The following is a 25,763-nucleotide window of genomic DNA, read 5'->3' as shown; positions in this document are numbered from 1 at the left end:
CGAGGCGCAGTTCATCTCGAACGAGCCTAATATCTCTGACTTACGGTAAGGAAATTACCCACAGTTCATAGCGTTGTGACGTCAAATACAGGGGTTGCCCTCGGAACACCGGAAGTGTTATAAAAAAAAACGAAAACACGGTCGGGATAGGCTATATGCAAACGGTAACGTTATGGAAGGAGAGCGAAAAAAACAGATAGATAAACAATGAAACATTACATTAACAAGGATTTAAGATGGTACATAAACACACATGAAGTCAGAGGAATACCAGTGGTTATATTCCACACACAAAGAATGGTCTATATATCTATATCTATAGATCTATACATATCTATAGATATATATAGATATATATTCTTTGTGTGTGGAATATATGCTGACAATAACCGATAAATGATCACGCCCAGAGCCGCCAGTGTCAACAACAGAGAGGGGGATAAGTGCTGCCCCATTCCTATTTGTAGCATCCGGAGCCCTTTCAGACTCTCACACTCAGTCACTTACAGTTGACGTCAGTTAAGTCAGTGAGGGTTCAGGGCTTGAGTCTTTAGGGGCCGGATTGGAATTGGGCCTTAGATCGGAAAAAATATGAATGGCAGTGAATGAGGAGAGAAATATTATCTTTTGGTCCTGTTTGAGTTGTGACATGAAATCCAAATATGTCATTAATGAATTTAAAACATACATTTTAAGGTCAAGAAAGTCATACTTTGTGGTAAAACTGTTGTTAGTTAGTTTTAAATGAGCAATCATTAATATGTTTTACCACAAATTTGTTACACTCCAGTGAGCTATTTGTGATTACTTGGTACTTTTAACATTGCATTGTCTGTTAAAGCACTATTACATTCTTGATTTTCCTCCAAGACTTTTTAGTTTTGTATTGGGAATCCGCAACTAGCTTTGCTAGGGAGACTCAAAATTAGCCCAGCCATTTAGGCTAGATTCACAAAAAATTAGGAAAAATTAGGAAAAAAATGTTGACGTATGAAACACATTTCAGCTAACGAAATGTAAAAACATGTTTTTACTGAGTGTGTAGGCTACACATTTTTACAACGGGAAAATGTAAGAATCCCATTCAACCTTTAACAATAATAAACAAAAATAAAAATTATAAAAATAATTGTAATTGATTTCCAGATATTTTTTTTGGTCAAAGCACACAGAGCCACTGGAGAAGAGCCAAAAAGCCTCAGGTTGTCTCGAGTAACAATATCAGAGTAAGCCAATCAGAGGCAGGTAAGGCAGAGCGGGGCGGGTCATGCCTTCGTCATTAGTAAAAGCGCCCACAGGACAGGTATGTTGTCAACTGCGCCTGCCTGGTGCTGGTACTACTTCCCCACACATCATGTAGCCTTCACTGAACTGGGATTTGTAACATTTGTTGTTAACATTTGGGCTAGGCCTACTTTCTGCAGTGTAAGGAACATATCGCAACAGCTTTCTACCAAAATCTTTGCTTTCTACAGCATGTCGTACTTTCATTTCCGCGCCTCTCTCCAGTTGTTTCTCAGTAGTTGTGTAATTTCAGTGTGCTGACAGCTTACCTGTCCGCTGAGCTGCTATTGTAAGACGTGGACAGCGTCCTTGTCCTCAGATAGGTCCTTGCTGATGATCGACGATGTTTTTTTGTTGTTTGGTAAGGTTTGGTGGTGCGGGAGGCAGTGTCACAAAGTCACACAGCTCCGACCTACTGAGCCAGAGTCAAATGCGGCGTATTGCACACAACACACAAAGACTTCCGGTCACGACTTTCAAAGTAAAGAACTTTCATATCACTTCAAAGTCAATCTGGAAATCCATCGGTAAAAATCCATCTTCCTTTTTTCTTTTCCTCTACAATGTAAATTGCAGAATCTATCTTGACAGATTACTTCAAAGTATCTGCAGCATACTCATTCAGAAAGTTCACCCAATATTTAGTGATGAGAAGTGTGTTTTGGTAAGATCTCATGTACTATTCTATATTAAATCACCATGGGACATCACTTAATCCTGCCTAAACTCATTGGTGTAGCCCATATTATTCAAATATTATACTTACATATTATATAATAAGGGATGCACATCATTACATTTTTTGCCGTTATGTCAATATATAACAAGTTATAATATATAATATTATAATATAATATAATATAATATAATATAATATTGAGGTACCTACACTTGCACTTTGACTATTTTCTTTTCATGCCACATCCTATACCTACTCTGTTACAATTTAAGAGGGAAATACTTTTTACCCCACTAAAATGATTTGGCGGCTTTATTTACAAGTTACAAAGTTTATAAAATATGATTTATATATATATATATATATATATATATATATATATATATATATACATGTATATTTAAATGAAACCAACATTAAAACATAGCTGAAATGATTGGACTGGTCCCTTTATCAATTAGTCTGGGGACATAAAATAAACTGGCAACACTTTTTTTTGTCATTTCATTTTTCATGTAAAAATAATTCAGGGTTCCAGCTTTAAATGTGAAGATCTGCTGCTTTTTCCCTTACTTATTTTAATTCTTTTAATATATTCTGGATAATTTTCATGGTTGGACTGGTGGTTTGACAAAATAAACATTGTGAAGGTATCACTTTGGGTAATTGTGGTGGCATTTCTCACTATTCACTATTTTTTTTAAGATAGTTTTTGGGGTATTTTTAGCTTTTAATGGATAGGACAGACAAGTGTGAAAGGGGGTGAGAGAGAGAGAGAGGGAGTGACATGTAGCAAAGGGCCACAAGCTGGAGTCGAACCCGAGCCGCTGCGGCAACAGCCTTGTACATGGGGCGCCTGCTCTACCACTAAGCCACCGATGCCCTCCTATTCACTATTTTTACAAATCAAACAATCAATTGATAAATGGGAAAAAACAGTCAGCAAGTTGAATATCCATCAAGTCCATATTGAAAATATTGATCAGTTGTAGTCCCAAAGAAAATGATAAAAAATTGTACTCCAAATCAACCAGCTACAGTGAAATCCTGCTTTTATTATTTTTGTATACAAATGCATGAATAACAATAATCTAATGATATAATATGTAATAATATAAAGCACTCACGGGGCATTTTTCTGCATTAAGTACTTTTAGTTTCAAGACTTCATTGTCCTTACTATAGGTACATACCTGGGTAACATTTTCAGTGCAGGAATTTTACTTTTACTTTAGTGAAGGATCTGAAAACTTCTTCCACCACTCTTATTTTAATGCCTCTCCCACCCCCAAAACACCCGAACACTAAGTGGGAGCATTGTTTCTGCAGCAGGTACCAGCTGATATCAGTTCATTTTTCATTTTGCCCTGAATAACATATTGGCATTTTTTTTCTGTTTTGGCTCAGTGAAGCAACAAAACATCAAAATAAAATTCACTGAGCCAGGTTAAGTATCACTGGCTGTGCTAACATGACACTGCCAAATGTCATTCCACTTTTATTTTGAAGTGAAAATCAACCATAGTTCCGGTCCTATCCTGGCTATTTTTGGAAGCTGAGCTAAGCTGTTATTCAGCATTTTCCCTCTGTCTTAATTGGCCTTTGACAGCATATGAACTGTGAGGTGATGGCAGTGCTCCCATGGGGGGTGGCACAAATACTGGGACCCCGTGCACATGAATGTAAGTGCACCCCCCTCCCCCCACCTCCACTTTTAATACATCTATTTTCAAAATTAATAAATCAACAAGATACAGTCGGTGTGTGATCATAGTTGCGGGGCGTGGTCAGCAAGGAGGAAAACAGTCCTTTCCCCCAGCCTGTGCGGTTTTTAAAATCACATGAAACCCAGTTCAGAACAAAGATTCATGACGAGATGAGGCAGCTACAGGCAACTACTTGGCATGTGCTGATTCACACAATGCAACTGCCCAGATAGCAAATATTTTGGCTGTATTATGGCATACATTTGGCATTTTTGGCTTCCTTTTGGCATTAAGGAAGCCTTTTGGCTTAACTGTGGTATGATTAAGGTTGTCCATAATAGATAAGGAAGCGCCAGCAATATATGGCTGAGTTATAGCATATGTCTGGTTAACCAAAAGACTGGGCAAAGAGCGGGATCAAGTATTAGGGATGGTATGGCATGTTTATGGCAAGCCAGAAGATTGAGTAAAGAGCGGCAACATCTGATTCCATATATGGATGTGTTTTGGATGTGTTTTGGCATATTTCTGTAAAGCCAAAACACTGCGCAAACAGCGGGAATTTCTACCCAGAAGAGAACCCCACTTCATTTTAAAAGCAGGATCAACACTGAGGTATGTACATGTTAAAATATTATAAATGTATACTTAGTAAAGGTTAATTGTAAAATCTGATTTTCTGTCATTGCCCCTTTAAAATACCCGATAAGGTTGACGTTTTCCTTTAAGGTTAGTATTGTTAAAGTAGCCTAACTGTTACTGTAACTGTAACTGTAGGCTAACTGTGTGGTGGCTAATAAACGAGCTAACTGGTAGCAAACTTGATTCTTGTAAAACAGGCAGACCCAGCCCATTCGATTAAACTACAATATTAATGTTATTACACAGAGAGAACTTAATAGGAAGGAATAGGAAAGTATAATTGATAGCTTCCTAACCTTTACCATTTAAATGTAAACAACAGGTGACTTTGCCTTTCTGAAGTCGATTTACTGTTCAACATTACTCGTCCGTGGGGCTGTGCATCGCGGACGTGCACGGTTCCCTCCGGTGTTGTGGCAGACAGGTGTTGTGTGAGATCCGGTTCCCCCTCTCGCTGTGTCTCTCCTACTATTTCCCACAAAGCTCTGCCCCGTTTGAATCGCGACAGAAGCCCATGCGGAAAGACGTCGCCTCCGAGATGTAGAATGTGTATTATAGAAGAGAAACACACATTTCACCACTTACTTGTATCATGAGAAAAGGTGATTGTCAACCTCCTTTCATATTTAATAGAGGGGAACAATAGGCTACCTAACTGTAATATTCTCAGCTGTCAGGAAGTGCCTGCTGTTAAGGGTAATAAAATCATAGAAGGCTGAAAATCACAAGACATGTCTGTTCTAATGATACAAGTCAACAGCTCAAGCATGTGGGAGCTTCCACAAGAGGTTAATTATTGCATACTGTACATCACTCTTATCATTTTCAATGCTGATTATTTGTTAATTGTATAATGTGCTGTATTATGAAATACTGTTGTCCACCTCCACTATTATTTTTTCTTCCACCATGACGTTGTGTTAGTTTTAGTATGTTTCTCAAAAAAAAAAGAAAAGAAAATACACTGAGCAGATTATACGTCTTCTATACTCTTTTTTACGGAGCACCAGACATGACATTAACGAATGACATGAACGAATTAGTATTTCGTTCCCACGAAATACTAATTTGTGGCCACAATTTATTTATTTTTTCCCCCATGTCATGTCTGGGGCTCCGTACTACTTTTTGGCATTGTTTGGCATTAATATTTTTTTATTTGTTTGTTTTTTCTTCAAAAAAACTAATTATGTTTTCCCTTTATTTTCCTTTTTTGTTTTCAGTGCAAAATGGCATACAGATAGATAGATAGATAGACAGACACAGACAGACAGAGACAGATAGACACACACACACACACACACACACACACACACACACACACACACACACACAGATGGCCCTGGAATGAGACCTCTAGCCTCTTCCTGGATTAAAAAAGGAATTCGTAAGCTGCCTTTGATTCGTTTAGGTTAGGGTAATGTAATGGTACTTCATTGCAAATCAATGCAGGTAATTCTCTTTCGCTATTTTCAGGTCACCTCTCTAGGACTTGCTGGGGGTGCCACTATGAAAGACACAGGTCGGGGCATCCTCAAACGAGCCATGAGAAATGATCTGGCTCTAAAAGTAACCTGGAGTGGTGTAAATGGAAAGCTGGCCTTTGAAAGGCTTCATCTAAAAGCGGTGGTAGTGGGTAAGTTAACTGTATTAAAGCTTTTAATGAAGCATTCCGAGGTTATAGTAGATTTAGTAAGTCTGTTTGTTTTGTCTTTGTGTATATGCTATTACTTTTAGAAGCTGTGAGAAGAAACCCCGCCTGCTCTTTAGTCACTGATAATGAGATTGCAAAAGCAATTAAAAAGTGGTTACTGGGCTGGGGATAGAGACGGCGGGAGGAGGAAGCACCAGGACTTAGCCAGGACCAAGCCAGGACCCAGCCAGAACCCAGCCAGCACCCAGCCAGGAGCGCATTGAATGGAAGGAGGCTATAGTAATAGAACTGTATATATGTTCTATGATATGTTCTATAACATGTTTATAACTGTTGTCTATTATACAACAGTTAATTTCCTCACTTTGGCACACTTTGAAAAAAAGATGTTGGATAGATGTAATTTCTCATTTGTAGCCTGCTTGTTGTGTTTTTTTTGCCTGCATTCTACTTTTAACTGATCTTTGTGTGCCTGTCAGACATTTCCAGGGCCATATGCAATTAATAAAAAAAAATGAAATGATTTAAATCTTCCTATTTGTTTTTCAAATACAGCAGTAAAAAATTATGACATGGGGAGGGGGAGGGATTTGGGGCTCTTCTGGGACAATTATGGCTATATTTTGGAAGTCCACAATTAGTTTTGGGTGAATTTTGGCCCCCTTTTGGCATTCTTTTGGCCTTCTTTTGGCCCCCTTTTGGCATTCTTTTGGCCTTCTTTTGGCCCGCTTTTGGTCTCTCTTTGGGTCAGTTTTGGCTACTTTTTGGCTGGATTGTGGGAATTTGAGGCTCTTCTGGGACAATTATGGCTATATTTTGGAAGTCCACAATTAGTTTTGGGTGAAGTTTGGCTCCCTTTTGGTGTGATTTTGGCTTGCCTAATTTGGGCTTTTTAGGGCCCAGAAGCCCAGCCATAACCTTGCCAAAATGACAAGCCAAATTTGGGCCAAACAGAAGCCAAAAGGTTTTGCTATCTGGGTGGATGAGACAGTGTATCATATCTATGCAACAACTCTCTGTACTTCCGTTCTGATTTCCAGCTTTTCAAGCTTATTTTGTGGCTCTCTATATGTTGTAGCTTCTTAAAATATGAATGAACATAGTAATAGTGAGATACTGGCCACAGTTGCATTTGTGGTCGTGATGAAATGGCGAGAAACAACGAGCAGCAGCAGCAGCAACCCAGCGTTTGACACTGGAGCACCTGCTGCAGCAAGCGAACACGCCATCTGCGGTCATTTTGACTTGACTGGTGACTCCACCACAGGCCGATTGGCTGTTGAAACAGGTGACATGCTTTACGTTCTTAAACCAGCGGCCAGTGACTTAACCAGCTGATTTGCAGGTGACATCGGCCAGCTTGAGTCGAGCTCAGACCGGCCAGTTCACACCACTGCAGCTTTTCTTTTTACATTCTAAAGTGGTTTCATCTCATCTCGAATCATGGGTGTGAACACTATTACATTTACAAAAGATATGAGTAAATTTACCCTAATGTCAGTACCCTATGACTCTATGATGTAATAGACTAGCATCCTGTTTTACTGAATTCTATACATGTTTCAAGACAGTAGAGCAGCACTATCATACTAAACACCATTAGCCTACATTTTGACGATGTGCTATAATGTTATCACGTAGGGAATTGCAAACCCCGAACAACTACAGGTCCTTGGAGGCTCTCAACTTTTTCTAGTGGCTAAACAATTTAATACCGTTGGGATAAAGCACTAGATCCCTTGTGTTTATCCAGAAACAGCCCCAAAATCACTATCGCCAAACCCACCAGACACTGTGTACATAAACAGTAACTGTAGTGTGAATAGAGCCAGCAAATTTTCACATCTAACTGTGCGAATCAAAACAGACAAACAGAAAAACAAACTAGGATGGTTTCTGTGAGTTTTATTTTGTTTCTATCGACTTTGAATGAAGCATGTGTTACAATGATAAAATTACTGTTTATTTAGATGTCTGGTGTGTTGCCATAGTGATTAGTGATTATGGGACTGTTTCTCTTTAAACAAAAAGGATCTTTCTCTTCAACAAAAAAGTTTGTTTCTGTATGGATCCTTTCCACAATCTTGTCAGACATTAATCTTAGCATGTCTGTGGCAAAAACAGGCACTTGTGTTTTACATTGCAGCCTGACTGCTCAGTACTGGACCAATGTCAAAAAATGTTGTTTCCATTAATCACATAAACACTTAAACATGGGAAAGTAACATGTTGAGAAATACCTTTTAACTCTGGATTTTTAAATTTATTTTACGTGCACAAAGCTACACAGCAACTCTTCAGCGTGGTAGTAAATGCTTTGATTTTCCCCTTGGAATAAAAATATGTCACCTTTTTTGGCATTCTAAAAATACCGACTGCATCTATGCAACTTTCGTGGTTACTGGAATAATTTGTAATGAACTGTTTATACAACTAGTTTCATATGACATTCATAAGATGAATTTTAAAAGCTGAAAATAAAAACAAACTTTTAATTCCAGGCTTCTTAAAGCCCTTCCCATGTTAGAGCCCCTGGGAGTTATGTCTGTTATGATGCCACTGAGTGCTACCTCAAATTGTTATTCTTTTGCATGTTTTATCCTTGCAATATGGGCTGGGATTTAATGGACAATTTTCTACTGTTAAGCCCCAGAGCAAAAGCGCACTACAGTATATAGACAAGGGTGTCTACATAATTTTGGCCTGATAGTGGATAATAAAAAGGGATTTATTATCCAGTTAGAAATATATCAAAATTTCTTGAATCAGATGCAACATTAAGTCTTACAACTCAGTTGCCAGAACAAAAACATTGGCATTCTATACGTTTCTGCAAACCACAAATATGTTACATTTTTAAGTTATGTTGTGAATATGTCTGAACTTTGCATTTCAACAATTCTCTGGTAACATGATTAGGTTTAGGCACAAAAACCACTTGGTTATGGTAAGGAAAAGATCATTATTTGGCTTCAAATACCCAGTTTTGGGGGCACAATCCCCACTGGAAAAGCAGTGATGTCTCAGTAAAAAGAAAAAGATTTTTGTTGCACTATCCCTGCTGGAAAAATGCCAATGGGTTGCTACTAAACATCCATTTTTGGTGCATTAAAAGCTGCTGGAAACACAGCAATGCCTCCTTAAATCACAACCAGTATTATATTTTGTTGGCCTTCAATAGTGGTTTGCGACTTGACAGGTGTCTTGTCTAGATGTCACTTCATCCACCATCCCCTCAACCTCCAGATGACAAAGTCAGCTCATATACTATGTTACTTTAGAAACATTGATATGATACATATGAAACATACACATGTAACATATTCGTGGTTTGCAGAAATGTACAATGCCAACATGCTCTTCTGGTCACTGGACTGAGTGTTACACAGTATGTAAAGCTGGTGACCCCATGTCCTCATTGGGACTGTGCTTCCTATTGAGAACCATGCTTGTCCTTTAGCAGACAGTGTTATGTCTTCATACCACTACAAAGGAAAATGACTCAGGAATCCCTCATTAGTGTAATGACTTTAATTGGAGACAGACTATTTGTACATCATAACCATGTTCATAAAGTGCAACACAGAAAAAAAAGCTCAAACTACCCAGCTTTTCTCTTCCTCTATAAATACTTCACTTGTATTCATACCCCGATATGAAAATATTTCACCTGACCGTCCCTTATGGAACACATACATGTCAATTTAAAGCAAAATGACATACAGTACAGTATGTGAAACACTCCACCTTCATTGAGTGCACATTTCAGCCAGGTTCCATCTCACCATGTAGGAGTTTGGATTAGACATGTGCAGCAGGGTTTCATTGATTACGCACAGGGGAACAGTATGTCTTTTAAAGGGACTGTGGCGAGATTCGGTTGAGTGTAGATGATGCAAAATGTACACTAAATCCTGGAATACATGATGAGAAGTTCGTGTAAACTATGATGGATATGAGTTTACTACAGGAACTGTGTATATGTAGCAGGAGATGAACTAAAAGGACACCTCCAAAAAGCAAACAACAAAATGGAAAAAAAACTAAAACAAAAAACATATAAAATGTGTCATTGCCATATTTCCTTTTAAAACACTTGTCACCAAGACATGATCAAATTAGGGATAGGTATTTTTTCATTGTTCCTGCTGCACACGTAACTCTTGGCAGGAAAGCAAATGAGCAACTTTAACAAAATATCAAATTATTCCTTTAAACTTCATTGTAGAATTTGTGTCTATGGATTACAGTGACTTTTATTTGACTTTGCAGCCTGGCAAAAAAATAATATAATAAAAAAAATAAAATAAAATAAAATGCAGAATTAACATATTTTTTGGACCACTCATTTATGTATTACATATACACAAAATTAATCATAATCCTACAAGTACTGTTTTTTTAAATCATGTCTTCAACTCCAAACCTAAGTCCTTCAAGTCTTTGCCCTAATGGCAAACAGACAGATGATCCTCAATCAATCTGGTAACTTTTTTTTTCCCAAAGGAAAAACACCTAACACACACATACAGCAGAGCAAATTCAACCACCACACAGTAAGCCTATAAGTACAACATCATCACCAAACAGTCTTCAAGCATTCGAAGCTAAAGCACCTTAAACAATCTTAACTTAAACTAATAAAGTCAACTGATAGTCATTGCTTCCAACTAGGAGCTTTTGTATATATTCATACATATGTGAAGGGAAAAAAACAAACACATTTTCACATTGTTACACACTGTTTGATTCCAGTTTAAGATGGAATGACCTCACTGTAACTGTACATACTCTACCAAAAGAAGCACATGTCCATTAGGAGTATTAGCCCCCACACCAGACCACTTTAAGAAGCACAAGACAGATGACAGGTGTACAAAATTATATAAGGACACGTGAGCTTTGCTGAGTGGATTCAACTCAGCGTAGCTGGATCCTATCTGAGGTCATCACCCCATCTGACTCAGATAAATACAGTCACTTTAAAGCAGCCATTTCTCTCTGACTGATTTGTAAAGATCTGTGTCACACGTGATGTTAAAAGAGAAATACAGTGAACAAAATCCAGGGATAGTCTTCATTTTTAATATTTTTAACCTCAGTACACTTCAAAGGAAGAGTTTGTTACATCATCTAGGATTGCTTTCATTACTGTGGTTTGGTTTATTTGGTTTGGACCAAGTGACAAACTTCAGGGCTGAAAAATTAAGCCAACATGGAAATACCAGAAATTGCAGTTCCTTGAATGGCCACTAAGGGTTGGCTCCAAAAGCGAGTCACTCTCCATAGGCCCTCATATTAAAATGCCCAACTTAACAGCAGAAATAAACATGTTTACAGCCTGGTACAAAAACAGTTTTGGTCTCTCTAGCTAAATTTCCCATTCATGACAACTACACGCAGATAAGTCTTTATTTAACTCACCTTTGAAAATGTAATTAAGGCTTAAAGTTATGCATAATTAAGGGCGTGGCTGCTTTCAGTGACAAGTGGGTGCCATCCATTGAAAAGTTGCTATCACAATGATAATGCTGGTTAGAAATGTCTCCATGGTGTAACCCCAGATTCACAAAGGATAGTTGTAGCCGTAGCTGTCGCTATTAACTGTGTTTTCGGTTCATGAAAGTAACATTTCATCACCTAAAAAAAAGTCTTGTTCAGCATTTTGTTGTACTAAAAGACCCTTTAAGGAGTTGGATATTCGATTCTTCTGGTAAGAACAATTGGTTGAATGGTTTGAATCCTGTTTTTCGCTGGTAAAATTTAGCATTAGCATTATCACCGTTAACTGTAGCTGTAAACGCACTGCGCTAACCAAGTTAGCAGCTAACGTTAAAGTAGGCTCCACCCCTTGTCAAAGTATCGTCACTTTTGGCTCCAAAAAACTAAGATGGCGATGGTCAAAATGCCCGACTCGAGGCTTCAAAACTGGAGTGCACAAATCAATGGGTGACGAAATGGCGGCTATGTCCATTATTTTATACAATCTATAGTCTGTACCAAGGGGGAAAACAGACCTACTGGAGCTCTTATTTCTGGTCTGTTTCATGTTTTATGAACTGGCTTGGTACAAATTAACCAAAAGCTGTAGATGAAGTCATATTGACTGACAGGTAACTCATTCAGAAAATTCTGCTGATGTCATCCTGCTTCCTAAGCACTAGACTTGAAGGAGACTCTGAGAGCAGACTTTTCACCCTGCCTTTAAGTATGGCCATTCAGAATGAGAAGGACAACAGATCGTACAAACTAGTTCCTTTGAAGCATTCTGAGACCTTTACTCTGACCAGGAGATTCATGGAAAACAGAGGATCTTTATTGTGAGAGCTAGCTAACATGTTTAAGACAATAAACAGGTCCAGGGAATGTGTGTAAGAGGGCAAAGTCAATACTGGAAAAAAACAGTTGATGTTGACTGAATGGTCCCTGTGTCCTGTAAGCTTTTAAGTGCAAACACTCTCTCCAAATTCCAAAGTTCATTGGGGAATGTTTTTTTCTACTTTCAGTAGTCATCTACTCATTGTCAGTAGATTATGCATACAGTACAGTGAGAGGTGTGTGAAAACCCTCCAGTGATATAGGCATAATTTATAAAATGATCATATTAAGAAGAATGCAGCCATACTCTACAATACTTGAACCTAAATGAGCACAGAGAATCACTTTGTTCCAGGCTCTGAGTATCATGATATACTTGCTTTTTACCAACATGAATGTATAGACAAATGTCTCCAACACAAATAAGGCAGAATTAATCACATACTTGCCTGTGTACAATACCAGGGGTAAATATAATTCTACATCACAATATAGATATACTTCATGAGTAGGTGGATTTTCCAATAACATTTCTGGAAAATCAATTGACAAATTGTTTAAGGATAAAATAACCAGATTGGAATGTCTGATTTGGGCCGATCTAGTAAATTAATACATGACAAATGAAGGTATTTTCTAACTGCTCACATAATCAAAAGTCACATCACACAAAAATCTAAAGCCCCTTTCCCACTGCACAAAAAACACTAACACCAGCCAACATCTGACTTTTGTATGTAACAGGAAAGGTTACAATTGCCATTTACACACAGATCAAATTACTCTGCAGTCACGGGTATTTATCGGTTCTGGCTCCAATCAGCACTGATGGAAATTCAACACTTGGGTGAACGTCTTAATTTTAGCACCATTACTGGTGAGATGCAATGACATGCCACCACAAAATACTGCCCATCTCTGTCCAAGCAGTGCTCAAACATCAATCCAAATTAGTCTGCACCAAGTTTGAAAGAGACACCAAATAAGTAAAATATAACTAAAAAGAATTAACCCCGTAGAGTTTTCACAGGCCTCCTTGCTGCTTTCTTCAGTTTACTAACCTGTTTTCCAGCCTGCCCATGATGTCAAATGTAACACACCACTAAAAGAAAGGCATGCTCGTCTGCTGCAGAGTCATATATATAGCTCTGGTCAACTGGCAATAGAGTCTATCGTCTATTTTATTAGAAAAAAACCTGCGTACACGTTCTAATTTTGGTGGCAAAGGGGTATAATACTGTCACTAAACAGTCCAGCTCATTGATTTGCAACGCTGCCTGCAAAAACAAGCCTGGCACAACAGGAGACATAAAGTTCCCTCTGTTAAATTTATCAACTCATAGTGTATATTCTATTGTCCCCCAACCCTAGCCTAGATGATTAAAAAGAATATCCTCAAAGGGGAACATTGAGTAGTACCTCACAGGCCTAAAGCGGAGATCTAAATCCGACTCATACCTGCATTAGTTTACCTGTTTATACCTGGTATTGACATGCATCTTGGGTGATCCGATCACAAGTGGACAGCACTAAATACAGGTGTAAACAACCACCAGGATGCACTGTGATCAGATCACTCAAACCACTCTGGGATGCATTTGACTACAAATCTTTTCTAGTGTAAACGCTAACGCATCTGATGCATCCCCTACACGAATATGCGTTTCCTCAGAAAGCAAAGGCATTGCCAACCACACTATCTCTCTCTGATTAGTTAGTACTCCTTGTTGCCATCATTGGTTGGGTTGGTTAGGTTTAGGCCTGAAGAGCGGGACTGGTTAGGGTAAGAATGTCATGGTTAGCCGTTCAGACTACATCATCAATGCACGACGTGGTGGTTGGTCTGGTGTCAACACGCTAACACTCTCTAACTTGTCAATTTAAGGACCAGTTGGACGAATTTTTGCATGACCATCCATCAATTTGCCCAGTGGAAGGAGATGTCTTGAATTCTGCTGATAGCGGTATGTCCAGCTGTACCTTCACAACCGCTAAGGTGACTAGTGAGAATGCTAATGAGCAGTTAGCAAGAGTGTGGATATAGTAACTGTGCACAGGGCCGTTTGACCTTCTAGCAGAAGTGTCGTAGGAAGTAACGAAATCTGAACACAAGTGGTCAGCTGGAGACGCATGATGAACATGTGTGAAAAGCAATGTGTCTTGGTTGTTCACTTGTGTTCAGATCGCTGAAACACATGCTGATACCAGGTGTAAACAGGCTTTTCAAGTCCAGACCCGACAGAGACAACTGGTACTGCCAAATTTGACCCAAGTTATGAACTGATGCTTACCTTGCCAAACTAATCTCTTTGACTTGCATACAGTATCTACCGTGTGACAAAAATGAATTCAGTTAATTGGCACATTTTAAAATAACCAAATCCAACCTGAGTCCAAACCTGGGCCTAGAGTTCTGCTACCCAGACCCAGGCTATTTGTTACCTGAACACTACATCAGCATAGGTCCAGATTGTCCTTGGCCAACACTATAAAATCTTCAACTCTGGATTTTGCACAATGTAAACATTACATGGCGATACTCCACAAGTTTACTATTTTTTTGAATGTCAAGGCCATTGCAGAAATAGCAATGACTACCTCTATTAGATTCTCTTAGCTTAGCTACATCTTGGGGAATGTGCAACGGTCATTTCTGAGGATGCATACAAACAACATGCCAAAGGAACCATCATGCTCACACAAACACGTAGCTAAAAGGAAGTATATCAGTGCTCCGAGCTGTCTGGTGTATGGCAATAGCACACCTTTACTTCAATGTGGATTTTCAATGTGTAACTGACTAGCATGTGAACACATGCTCTGACTAAGTGGTACTGTACCACAGTGATCTATGATGTGGATCTCCCCGCTATGGTACTAACTGGGATGTGTATATTATCTCACTGCTCTGTACTTCATCAGTGTCCCAGGTAAAAGAGCAAAGCAGGAACGTGCTATGTGTAGCATTTCAACACTAACAAGTCATAGCCATGATTATTTTGATGTGGGAATACTTACCTCTGCTAGCCACAAAGCTGCATCTTACACAAACTGTAAATTATGTTACATTACTTTCCAGCATAGAAATGAAACTGTTCAGGAATTGATGGTAACACAACTTAACATTAGCATACTGTGTCACATTAAAATAAATATTTGCTGTTACTGACACCTTTTATATTTCTCCTTGCTTTTCAAAAAATGGAGCAAGGCCCTCTTTGTAGGCTGAGGTTGGACTCATGGGATATGTGGTCTAAACTTTAGGAAATGCTAAATGCTACACATAGCTCCTCTGAGACTTAAAGAATGTGTCTCTTTCTTTATCTCTCTTAAATTCCTATGCAAAGCAGCTGCCCTGCCACTATCAAGGCCTAAGCTGAAAGTAATACTACAGACAGTGGGTGTTTGATCCCAGAGTGTTTGCTGGAATGTCTTCTTATATGGTCATAGAGTAGACTGATCTCCATCCAACTGTTCCAATTATACAAGAGATGGGCAAAAGGAGGAAGGCAAAAAGGTAGATGAGCAGAACTGAACTCCTCTCTTCCAGTCTTTCCTCCTCTCCTTCTCTCTTCCTCCTACACTTCTTCCTCTCTGTCTTGTCAGTAGCGTGTAGAGTACCAGTCATTGTCAGTCATCTGAACGAGCTCGTTGACCACGTCCAGCAGGTTGTAGTTGTATTTCTTCAGCAGCCTTTGGTTAAGCGGCCGGTCACCGAAACCCATCTCCACCAGCACAGCCATCATGGTGTCCTGGGTGGAAGAATCCACTGGAGGCTGTGTAGAAAGAAGATCTTATCAGTCCATGAAATCTGATATAAAACCAAGTGTCCCAACAACACATAAACAGACCAAGTTAACAAGTGACCATTTACTAACTCCCTCCCCTACAGAGTGCCTGTCCAATCATAGCAACACGCCTGGGTCTGGGTAGACATGCCAGAGAGGTGAAGATAACTTGAGCTGATGACAACTACGCTTGTTACTGTGAGTGCAATAAAACCTCCTCGAGGAAAAAGCCAATACTTTATCAATACAGCTGATCAGCAACAGGTAACCTTTTGGAGAAAAGTTCAGTCTGCTCTGTCCACAGTCTCTCATCACCACTATTATGATGTTATAAACAAGCACACAGCGCTTTCCATCTCATAGCAAATTGTTACTAACAAACTGAAACAACAGCAGCTGTTAAAATGGTTTAGCTTCATGTGACCTGCAGGCAGTGAGTCTCCTCAGCCGCGGAGGGAGGGGCAGAGAGGACAGCAGGACTGATACTGACTGATGTCTGTGTTCCTTATTCTTTCTAAACTTCACTCAGTATTGTGATTTCAGGAATATGATTTATTTTATTAACATTTTCATTTTGTTTCCAGTGACATTATATCGTGAGTTTATATTGTGACTTTACTGTTTTAATATTACTGTTGCTGCTCTAGAAACATTTAGTTATAAAGTATTCAGTTTTAATCCTGTTGTGAATTTATTCTTTTAAAAAATAATTTCTTGTAAATGTTATACTATTAGTTCTCTGAGAATCTCTTTCACATACTAGCAAAAATTGGTATTGTTACTGAAAAATCACAAGTCGAAACGATATCGGATCGAATCGGGACCCCTTGAATCGGAATCGAATCGTTTCAGGAAGTCAGTGGCGATACCCAGCCCTACTGTAGTGCTCCTAATGGCATTTGCAAGTATCCACTGCGGCTTAAGTAAACAACCAATCAGATGAGAAACATATTTTAGTGTACTGCTTAGCTGTAAAATATGAAAGTTTTGCTCTGGCCAGTGGACAGTGCTTAGTTTCAACTTGACTGTTTTCATGTCATGGTTTTCCGGATCACAAACGTTCTCATTTTACAGTTAAACAGTCACTAAAATATGTTTCCAAAAACATTTGAGGTGAGAAATAGGCAATGCAGTGACAGAATCTTGATTTATATTTGATCAGCGCTGCCCAGTTTGACAGTTTGACAGTTTTCAGCCATGGTGGATTTTTGCAAAAGGCATTAGAAACACTTGTAAGAGAAATAGGGATGGGAATCATGAACTGGTTCCTGTTAAGGACTGGTTCCATCTGGTTCAATTCATCGACATCATTAGCCTTAATGCTTATCCCTTATCGATTCTTTTCATTACGCCGAATCTTTACGTCGATGACGCACGTCACGCTCGTTAGTCAGCAGCACGTTCAACAACAAAGAAGACGTAATGGCGGTGACACAGAAGCGGTCCAAAGCGTGGCTTCAATTCACCAAAAATACTCTAACAGCGCGACGTGCAATTTATGCAGCACTGTAATTACATGCAAGGGCGGAAACACCACCAACTAGGCCTGAACGATAGTATATGTTTTAAGCATCGCCATCACGAAGCACGTGTGCAATATTTACATCCCGGGGCTTGCGATGTGGCTTGCATCACTCTGCTTAAATTGCAGAGTGATGCGCGTAAAACTCGCTTCCGTTTTAATGACTGACCAACAAGAGATGTCTAATTTAGTGGAATAAAGAATAAACGGCCTATTCAAGTGCTGGAATTTGTTATTTAGGCTACGTGACAACGCCTGAAGGCAACACCGGCTCCGCTCCATACACTGTGTTTGAAGTGCCGTGCTGTAGGTTCGGGCCAGGCTCGGTTATAATTGTCTCGGACTCGAGAAAATGCGGCCCGAGTCGCGCTCTAGTGTGCTCACCTGTGTGTGTGTGTGTGTGTGTGTGTGTGTGTGTGTGTGTGTGTGTGTGTGTGTGTGTGTGCGCGCGCGCGCGCGTGTTTGTTTGTGTGTCTGTGTGTGTGTGTGTGTGTGTGTGTGTGTGTGTGTGTGTGTGTGTGTGTGTGTGTGTGTGTGCATGCGCACATCGGGGCCGAACTCCGCAGTGTGCGATACAGAGAGACAGAAATGACATGCCATCGTGTCATCACGTTATAAGGTGAAACGTTTCACCGTATAACACGATAAACAGCATGTTGTTATATTATTATATGAAGCGTCCCTCGTGCAAATTAATATAACTTTAGTTTATGAAGAGATAAGAGGGAGCCCTCTCCTCTCTCACAGGTGTGTGAATTGACCTGGATATGAAGCTTCTGTAGTGCCAAATAATATAGTAGTAGTTACTAAAAAAAAAAAAAAAAAAATCATCAGCAGCAGCTGTCATATTTCAGCAGTGGCTGTGCGCCACTGCATATAGGGGAAACTCTGAAAGAGATGGTGGTTTCACTGAACAAATGCCTATTTTCAGCACATTTTATGCTGTTGCATTCAAAGCAATATCACCTTAATAATTCCAGAATGATTAATTCTCACCAAGTAGAGCTACTGAAGACATCTGGTGGAAAATAATGCACCCTTAAAAAAAAATATAAATCGCAATATACATCACTGGGGGCAAAAAAATCGCAATGTCAATTTTTCCCAGTATCGTGCAGCCCTACTACCAACATGCTGAAGCATTTGTCGTGTGTGTAACGTTATTTGACGTAGATGAAAACAAATGCTCTACAAATATTATTTCATTTGTTCCATTTTAGATGATAGCGGTGGACCAATTTCATATTTGTTTACTTACACCAGCAATTATCTCTTGTTTAGAATACGAGATTGTGCCCCCAAAACCAGGTTTTTAAAGCCAAAACATGATCTTTTCTTAACCATAACCATATGGTTTTGTGCCTAAACCTAACCACACGTTTAGCTGGTGTTGTTGAAACCTTAAATTTCAATGTATCTGCTATGTAATACTTTACAAATGCAACTTATTAGTGGTTTGCTAAAATGTACAATGCCAACATTTTTTCTGGTGATCGCAGACCTTATCCATAATTTACAGAAATAGGAAAATGTTGCATCATAAAAATATAGGTTTAGCCTTGATATTGGCAAACACCTAATATTGAAGGACTTGGACTCGAATCAGACCCAAGAAAAATTTGGCTGGAATCTCCCCTTTTATGTAATTTGAGATAACCGTGAACTTCCTAACAACATGAGGCGTGAAATAAGATTGTTAGATATAAACTGCTTGCTGACCTGTGTAGGGCCTTGTCCAGTGAACAGAGCTTTGTAGGCAGAGGCAGCTACTGACAGAGCTCCTTTCACCAGGCCACTGGTGATGCCTGGGTGCCTGAGAAGAGACAATAAAGAGGTTACATCCAAAATGTGTCTCAGTGCTGCCCTCTTGTGTCACTTTCCATAAACTACATAGTTATTAAGCTCTTCAAACATGATGCAATACGTTACTGACTACTACTGATATTACAACACAGAACATAGGTTTGAAAAAGGAAAATAAATAACAAATTTTGACTTTTGTCTTTACAGAAAAAACTTTCTCTGAAAAACCGTATTAAGCTATTGTCATCAACAGTGCTAACAAGCTTGCTACCTGACCGTCGGCAAGCATTAGCTATTTTGTTTGCTCAGATAAAAGTCTTGAATTAAATCATGTACAATTGTGCTAACAGTTGGTAGAGCGGATCGTCCACTAGTCCTCCTCCAGTCTGCATGCTGAATTATCCTTGGGTGAGATACTGAACCCCAAATTGCTCCCAGATGGCTGTTCTATTGGTGTGTAAGTGCGTGGGAATGGTTACTTAGTTGCAGGTGGGTCTTTGTACGGTAGCCTTGGTCACCAGTGTGTGAATGTGATGTAGTGTAAAAGTGCTTTGAGTGGTCAGCAGACTAGAACAGCTAGTGTTGTTTGTAGCGGCCTGTTTTAATTTTAGTTTTAGTCTAATCTTTGTGTCAAACTGTCATTTTCGTTTTTATTAGTTTTAGTCATGTTCATACTCTTTTTTGTCTAGTCAAGTTTCAGTCAACTAAAAGTCTGAGCATTTTAGTCTTATTTTAGTCAGAATAATCCATGACTATTTTCGTCTCGTTTTAGTAGACGAAAACTCATGACATTTTAGTCTAGATTTAGTCAATGAAAATTGTATTTTAGTCTCTTTTTAGTAATGCAATTCTATTATACCCAGTCAACATAGTATAATTAAGTACCTAGTATAGTATAACCAAACCAAAATTTTCTTTTCTAAATTAGCTCCCAGTTAGAGCTATATATATTTATTTATACAACAGTTAGTTCCGACCAAGTAATTTGACGAGTTGGACGAGAGGCATTCCATGAGTGCTGATATAGAGTATAACATCACTGGGACATGTAACAATAAAATCACTCCGCTCACAGGTGTTATAAATACAGCCGTTAATTAACCAACCGTCACACTCGCTACATTGACACAAACTGACACTATAGCGTTACACCAAGAAGATGGATATTTTCCCCAAAATTACATTTGAATTAAATTATGAGAGGTTGTCAGGAGAGGACGAGGAAAAGGAAAGCCAGGACTCTTCTGTGCAGACTTCCAGGTGTGTTTGTGTAACATCAGCCGACCTCGACAAACTGGAGAGGAGCAAAAATTAAGCGAACACAGTCAGGAATTATCAATTGATCATCTGATGAGGTACTGATGAGGATGAGGAAGAGTGGAAGCTGAATCCGGCCGTGCCAACATCCAGGTTTGCCAACGTTTCATCAGCTGAACAGGACGAAGTTACACAGTTGGAGATCAATGTAAATACAAAGTAGCTTGTTCCTGGCGGGTGTGCTGCGTTGCATGGCAACGGACTGGGGGAAATGTTTGTTTTCGCGGAGCTACATAACATACTTAAATATTTTATTTCATCACCTTTTATTAACATTTCCTTACTCAGCATTGCTGTTTAAGCTGTTGTTGAACTGNTGACTGATAACAAGATCTGTATAATGGGTTGTAAAGAAATTCGTCAGGTTTTTATTTTGTAGACAATTAATCTGGATTTATAGCATGATGGGATGTCACAATGATGTGTGTGGTATCGTAGGAAAGCTCTGCTCCTGCGCTTTCATGTGATATGTGTGGCATTTCTGTGCAAGCCTGCATTCACGAGTAATCCATCCAAGAGTAATGTGTGTGCAGAGCTGTATGAAAGCTCTGTTATACATAATTTTAGTGTAAATTTATCATTTTTTTTCACCGTGAAAACATTGGACTACCGACAAGTGCTTGACCTTGTCGGAAAGCTACAGTTCTGCTGTTTCACGTGATATGCGTGGCTTCTCGCTATGACGCACGGTCGCGGAGAAAATCAGTAGAGAAGAACAGGTGTGAATTTGGATGCACTATGCATCATTCGGGCCCATAGGGTTAAGCTGTTGTTGAACTGTTGTATAAAAGCAATATCACATGAGAGTGAGTGATGTTGTACTGTATATCTTCACGGCTGTAATCCGTCTGCGCAGTGCGACGCACAGCCTAGGAAACAGAAATACTGCAAATAATAATAATAATGCGATTAAACATTATAACGTTATTTCGTTTCGTCTCGTTTTGGTCAACGAAAATGAAGAGACATTTTAGCAGAGGTTTTATTTTGTAAACCACATTTAGTCACGTTTTTATTCGTCAACAATATTGCATTATATATTTAATTATAGTTATCGTCACATGACCACCATTTACGTTGTGTCTCGTCTTGTTTTCGTCACGTGATAAAGGTTCGTTGACGATGATATTTAGTCATACTTTTCGTTGACGAAAGCAACACTAAGAACAGCACTATACAAGTGCAGTCCACCTACCATTAACAATAGTAAGTAATAATAATAGTAATAATAGAACAAAATGCCAGGAGAGTAAACAGACCAATACAAAACAGAAAGAAGTTCTGGAGTTTTTGTGACTCTGTGAAAATGAGCCAGCTAGCTCATGCATCAGTGCTTAGCTTACCAGCTACAATAGTTCCCTAACTAGCCACCACCAAGTTTTTAGAACAACATCTTGCCATGTACCATTTTCTGTTGTGACCAGGTTTTTATGCAAAACAGTTTCACTGCCATGGTTCTCTGCCCTAAAACAGTGGATCGCCCCCTCTGGGTTGGGAAAGAGTGAGGGAGTCCAAGTATGCCAGGGTCTTGTTCACTAGTGAGTGTAAAATGGAGCATGAGATGGATCGGCAGTTTGGCACAGTGTCTGACTCTGCAGAAATGCGGGCGCTGTGCTGGGCTGCAAGGCAAAGTTTTCCATTTACTGGTTCATCTACATCCCAACCCTCACCTATGGTCATGAGCTCAGGGTAGTGACCAAAAGAATGACATCGCAGATACAAGCAGGTGAAGTGAGTTCCCTCTGTAGGGTGGCTGGGCTCAGCCTTAGAGATAGGGGGAGGAGCTCAGACATCCAGAGGGAGCTCGGAGTAGAGCCGCTGCCCCTTCACGTCGAGAGGGGTCAGCTGAGGTGGTTCAGGCATCTGATCAGGATGCCCTCTGGGTGCCTCCCATCAGAGGTGTTTCAGGCATATCCCACTGGTAGAAGGCCCTGGGGCATACCCAGAACACGCTGGAGGGATTACATATCTCATCTGGCCTGGAAATGCCTTGGGGTTTCCCAGGAGGAGCTGAAAACATCGCTCAAGCATCGCTGGTGAGAGGGATGTCTTGGGTGCTTTGCTCAGCCTGCTGCCCCCACGACCCGGCCCCAGATAAGCGAATGAAAATGGAAATGGAAAATGGAGTTTCACTTAAACGGAGTGAAATGGAATTAATAAGCTTAGGCTAGAGGGCCTTGATACAGCCAGCAGAACGATGTTTCCTTTATTCAACAAGCTGATGCTCTTGTAGGCTATATATGCTGGTTTGAGTTTGACTGTGTGTGAGAATGTGAATGTGTGTGTGTCTGTGACACCTGGGGTCTTCAGGGTTGTCCTCCTCTATGTCCTCAGTAGCTTCATTATCATCTGTCGGAGCTTGTTCAGGACCAGAGGCTGTGGGAGAAACGTCACATTATCCTCCACTCCTTCATACATCAATCCAGTTTAAAAAGTAAAACATATTTTTATTCCCATCTATATCTGTCAACATCTGTGAAACACTTAGTCAATACCAGCAAAAATTACAAGATGCTAAAAGCAGCTGTGCCTCAGTGCTGCAAGCTGCGAGTGTGGCTGAAGACTGTTAGGGCCTTTTCACACCTGTAAGTCCAAACCAAAGTTTGTGTTTTTGTTACATTACATTTGACGCAATTGGTTTTGGTTTCACATTGCAATTATGCAAGTGCATTAAAGGACTATACATGACAAATCTACAGTGTATGTCCTGTTGTCATCCCCTACGTGTGCTGTTTCTCACAATAATTGCAATTGATTGGTTTGTAGACGAGTGTCTGCTGTCCATTCAAAGGTAGCTGTTGATATCAAAGGTAGCTTTCTATCATAGTTAGAATGAATGAAGAAAAAATGAGTCTTTATAAAATCATTGGACCAAATGTCAGTTATACATTTGGTCTCCTACTCTCCTTGTGTGCTATTGCAGTTTATTCTGTTCCTTTTTCCAGTTCTACAGACAGCCTGCCAGAACTTCCTGTAATTGGTCTGAAAGTCTAGAACGTAAAAAAAAAAAAAAAAAAAAAAAGTTTTGACACTGGAAACAAACTGTACCATGGTTCAGTTTTATCTGGGCCAGGGTTATACTGTTTGGTCTGGGAGAGGGTTCAAACCTGTTTTATTTTTATTTAACCTTTATTTAAACAGGTAATCTCACTGAGACATAGGGTGTGTTCGAAATCACTCACTACTCACTATATAGTCCACTATATAATGACTTCGCCACTTTGTAGTGCTGTCCGAATGTACAGCGAGAATTATCATGCCCTATATTGCGCTGAAGGAACGGGCGGACTGTTTGGTACGGACAAAATAGATACACAGACGAGAGGGAGTAACTCAATTGCTACCTGTTGTACATGTTTTACTTTCGATGATATGTTTGAAGTTTATTTTACTGTTTTTTTAGGACAGGTTGCAATCCCCCTGCTCTTTGTCCTCCTGTCTGTCTGCCAGTAAAATGTTAATATGTTTAATAGGAGCAGAGCAGTGCATAACAATACAAACGGCCACAAAGTACTTTGTAATGTTCTTTATTAATTGGGAGAAAATAAACGTACATTATAACATAATGTATTTATTACATATATGCATGTCAGCATTTGTTATGAATTAAGCCAACATTGATATGATATGTGTTTGTTGTGCAACAGCAATGACGTTATTAACGACACCAACAAAATAACCTGAGTAGTCTCTGAAAGTGTTTTTCATGTTCCAGATGAGTTCACTTTAAAGTCCTCTACATTGAACTCCCTGTATAGTGAGAAGGGAGTAGTGAATGAGTGAATGATTTCGAACACAGCTAATGAGTTTCATTCTCAAGAGTGACCTGGTCAACACAGAAAAGCATACAAAGTTAAAGACAAACCGGACATACATACAAAGACAAAATACAATTAAAAGTAAAAAATTCCAATGTGGTAGTAATTCTGGTTAGATCAAAAGGGAAAAGTCTTAAAATCCAGACTAAACGAGCTAGGTGTGAAACAGCCCTTAGTCTTGTTATATCATTGGCAGCAATGCAGTGATGTGCTTACCATCCTCAGTTTGGTACAATTCAGAACTGTCTTCCCCTTGCCCGGCAGCAGCAGGGTCAACATCTGTTTCTACACTGCTCCCTGGACTGCACAACAAGAGCAAGACATGTTTTAAATATTTACAACCAGTGCAACAAACACTGGGGACCCACATAAAATGACCTAGTTTAACAACTGTCGGTAAAGCTCAAAATTTCCTCCTTCTACTTCATGTTCGAATCCTACTAAGAATGGGAGTGATGATGACCTTTGAGGCACCTAAAGCCTTTACGTGAAATAACTGCAAAGGAAGTGCAGTGTTTCATTGATAGTAGCTTAACAAAAAAAAGTTGGTGCCACTGGAAATAATATGTGAAAAAAATTAGTACTGTGTCTCAAGTGTCAGAGCAGCAGAGTGGTGATATGACATAACTGTGTTGTTGGAATTAGCATTATTTATATTATACTGAATTTATCAAGACAAAAGGTAAACATAGAGATGATGAGTTTGCATCAGAAGTAAATCAAAAAGGGACTTGTAAAAATCAGAGGAAACTAGAAGTAAAGGCATGTCTCAAATATAAGCCTGTTCCAAATAAAGGCCTGCAGTCGCTTGGTTTGTATCCCATCCAACATACTGACCTTGGTGTGATGATGGCTGTAGGCGGTGCTACCACTTCAGGTGTAAGCGGCTCATCATCCAGTGTCTGAGACGTACAAAGCATGTCGTTGGCGCTGCTGGTGCCTGACACCCCCGTCCCTGGAGCTGCTGCAGCTTCATCTGCCTCATCCAACTCGTCCTGTGTGGTGGAACTGTGTAGGTGGTCGAGCGATGGGGTTTCTGGATCTGTGGGGGTCTTAGCTGGGATGTCACCAGGCTGGGACAAAGCAGAGCTGCAATGGGACACAGAGTGGGAAAACTGAAAAGAATGTGGCCATGTTGGAGGTCCTCAATTCATTTTTTAAAATACATCTAAACCATATTGGTCTTGTGTATAAATTCTACTTGCCTGTAACCATGTTTTCTGCAGGCACCA

The 25,763-nt window shown here is 39.6% G+C and overlaps 2 protein-coding genes and 1 long non-coding RNA gene across 9 annotated transcripts in view; 1 reads left to right on the top strand and 2 right to left on the bottom strand.

Annotated features, from left to right (window-relative positions):
• The window catches only part of LOC126404993 (transmembrane protein 106A-like), a 14,316-nt gene extending 12,592 nt beyond the window's left edge, over nucleotides 1-1,724 (bottom strand). For both annotated transcript variants that reach the window (XR_007571543.1, XM_050068477.1), the window contains exon 1: nucleotides 1,554-1,724. The gene's annotated coding sequence lies outside the window, so the exon portion shown is untranslated. The remainder of the gene's footprint in view (nucleotides 1-1,553) is intronic.
• Nucleotides 1,725-3,800: 2,076 nt separating this feature from the next.
• Nucleotides 3,801-6,488, top strand: LOC126404996 (uncharacterized). Its single transcript, XR_007571544.1, has 3 exons — nucleotides 3,801-4,284; nucleotides 5,788-5,947; nucleotides 6,049-6,488. It is a non-coding gene; the product is annotated as an uncharacterized LOC126404996 (long non-coding RNA).
• Nucleotides 6,489-9,480: 2,992 nt separating this feature from the next.
• nbr1b (NBR1 autophagy cargo receptor b) overlaps nucleotides 9,481-25,763 on the bottom strand; it is a 52,583-nt gene continuing 36,300 nt past the window's right edge. For 5 of the 6 annotated variants that reach the window (XM_050068456.1, XM_050068457.1, XM_050068459.1 and 2 more), the window contains 5 exons: nucleotides 25,369-25,620; nucleotides 24,748-24,833; nucleotides 23,011-23,089; nucleotides 19,313-19,406; nucleotides 9,481-16,059 (listed from right to left, as the gene is read on the bottom strand). In XM_050068456.1, the coding sequence (XP_049924413.1) occupies nucleotides 15,886-16,059; nucleotides 19,313-19,406; nucleotides 23,011-23,089; nucleotides 24,748-24,833; nucleotides 25,369-25,620 (685 nt within the window). In that variant the 3' untranslated portion in view covers nucleotides 9,481-15,885. The remainder of the gene's footprint in view (nucleotides 16,060-19,312; nucleotides 19,407-23,010; nucleotides 23,090-24,747; nucleotides 24,834-25,368; nucleotides 25,621-25,763) is intronic. The other variant, XM_050068462.1, reaches the window with a different exon arrangement.

Source organism: Epinephelus moara, chromosome 18 (assembly GCF_006386435.1).
Source record: "Epinephelus moara isolate mb chromosome 18, YSFRI_EMoa_1.0, whole genome shotgun sequence".
NCBI classification, from domain to species: domain Eukaryota; kingdom Metazoa; phylum Chordata; class Actinopteri; order Perciformes; family Serranidae; genus Epinephelus; species Epinephelus moara.
Note: the sequence above shows the minus strand (reverse complement) of the source record. Positions and strands in the feature narration are given on the sequence as shown.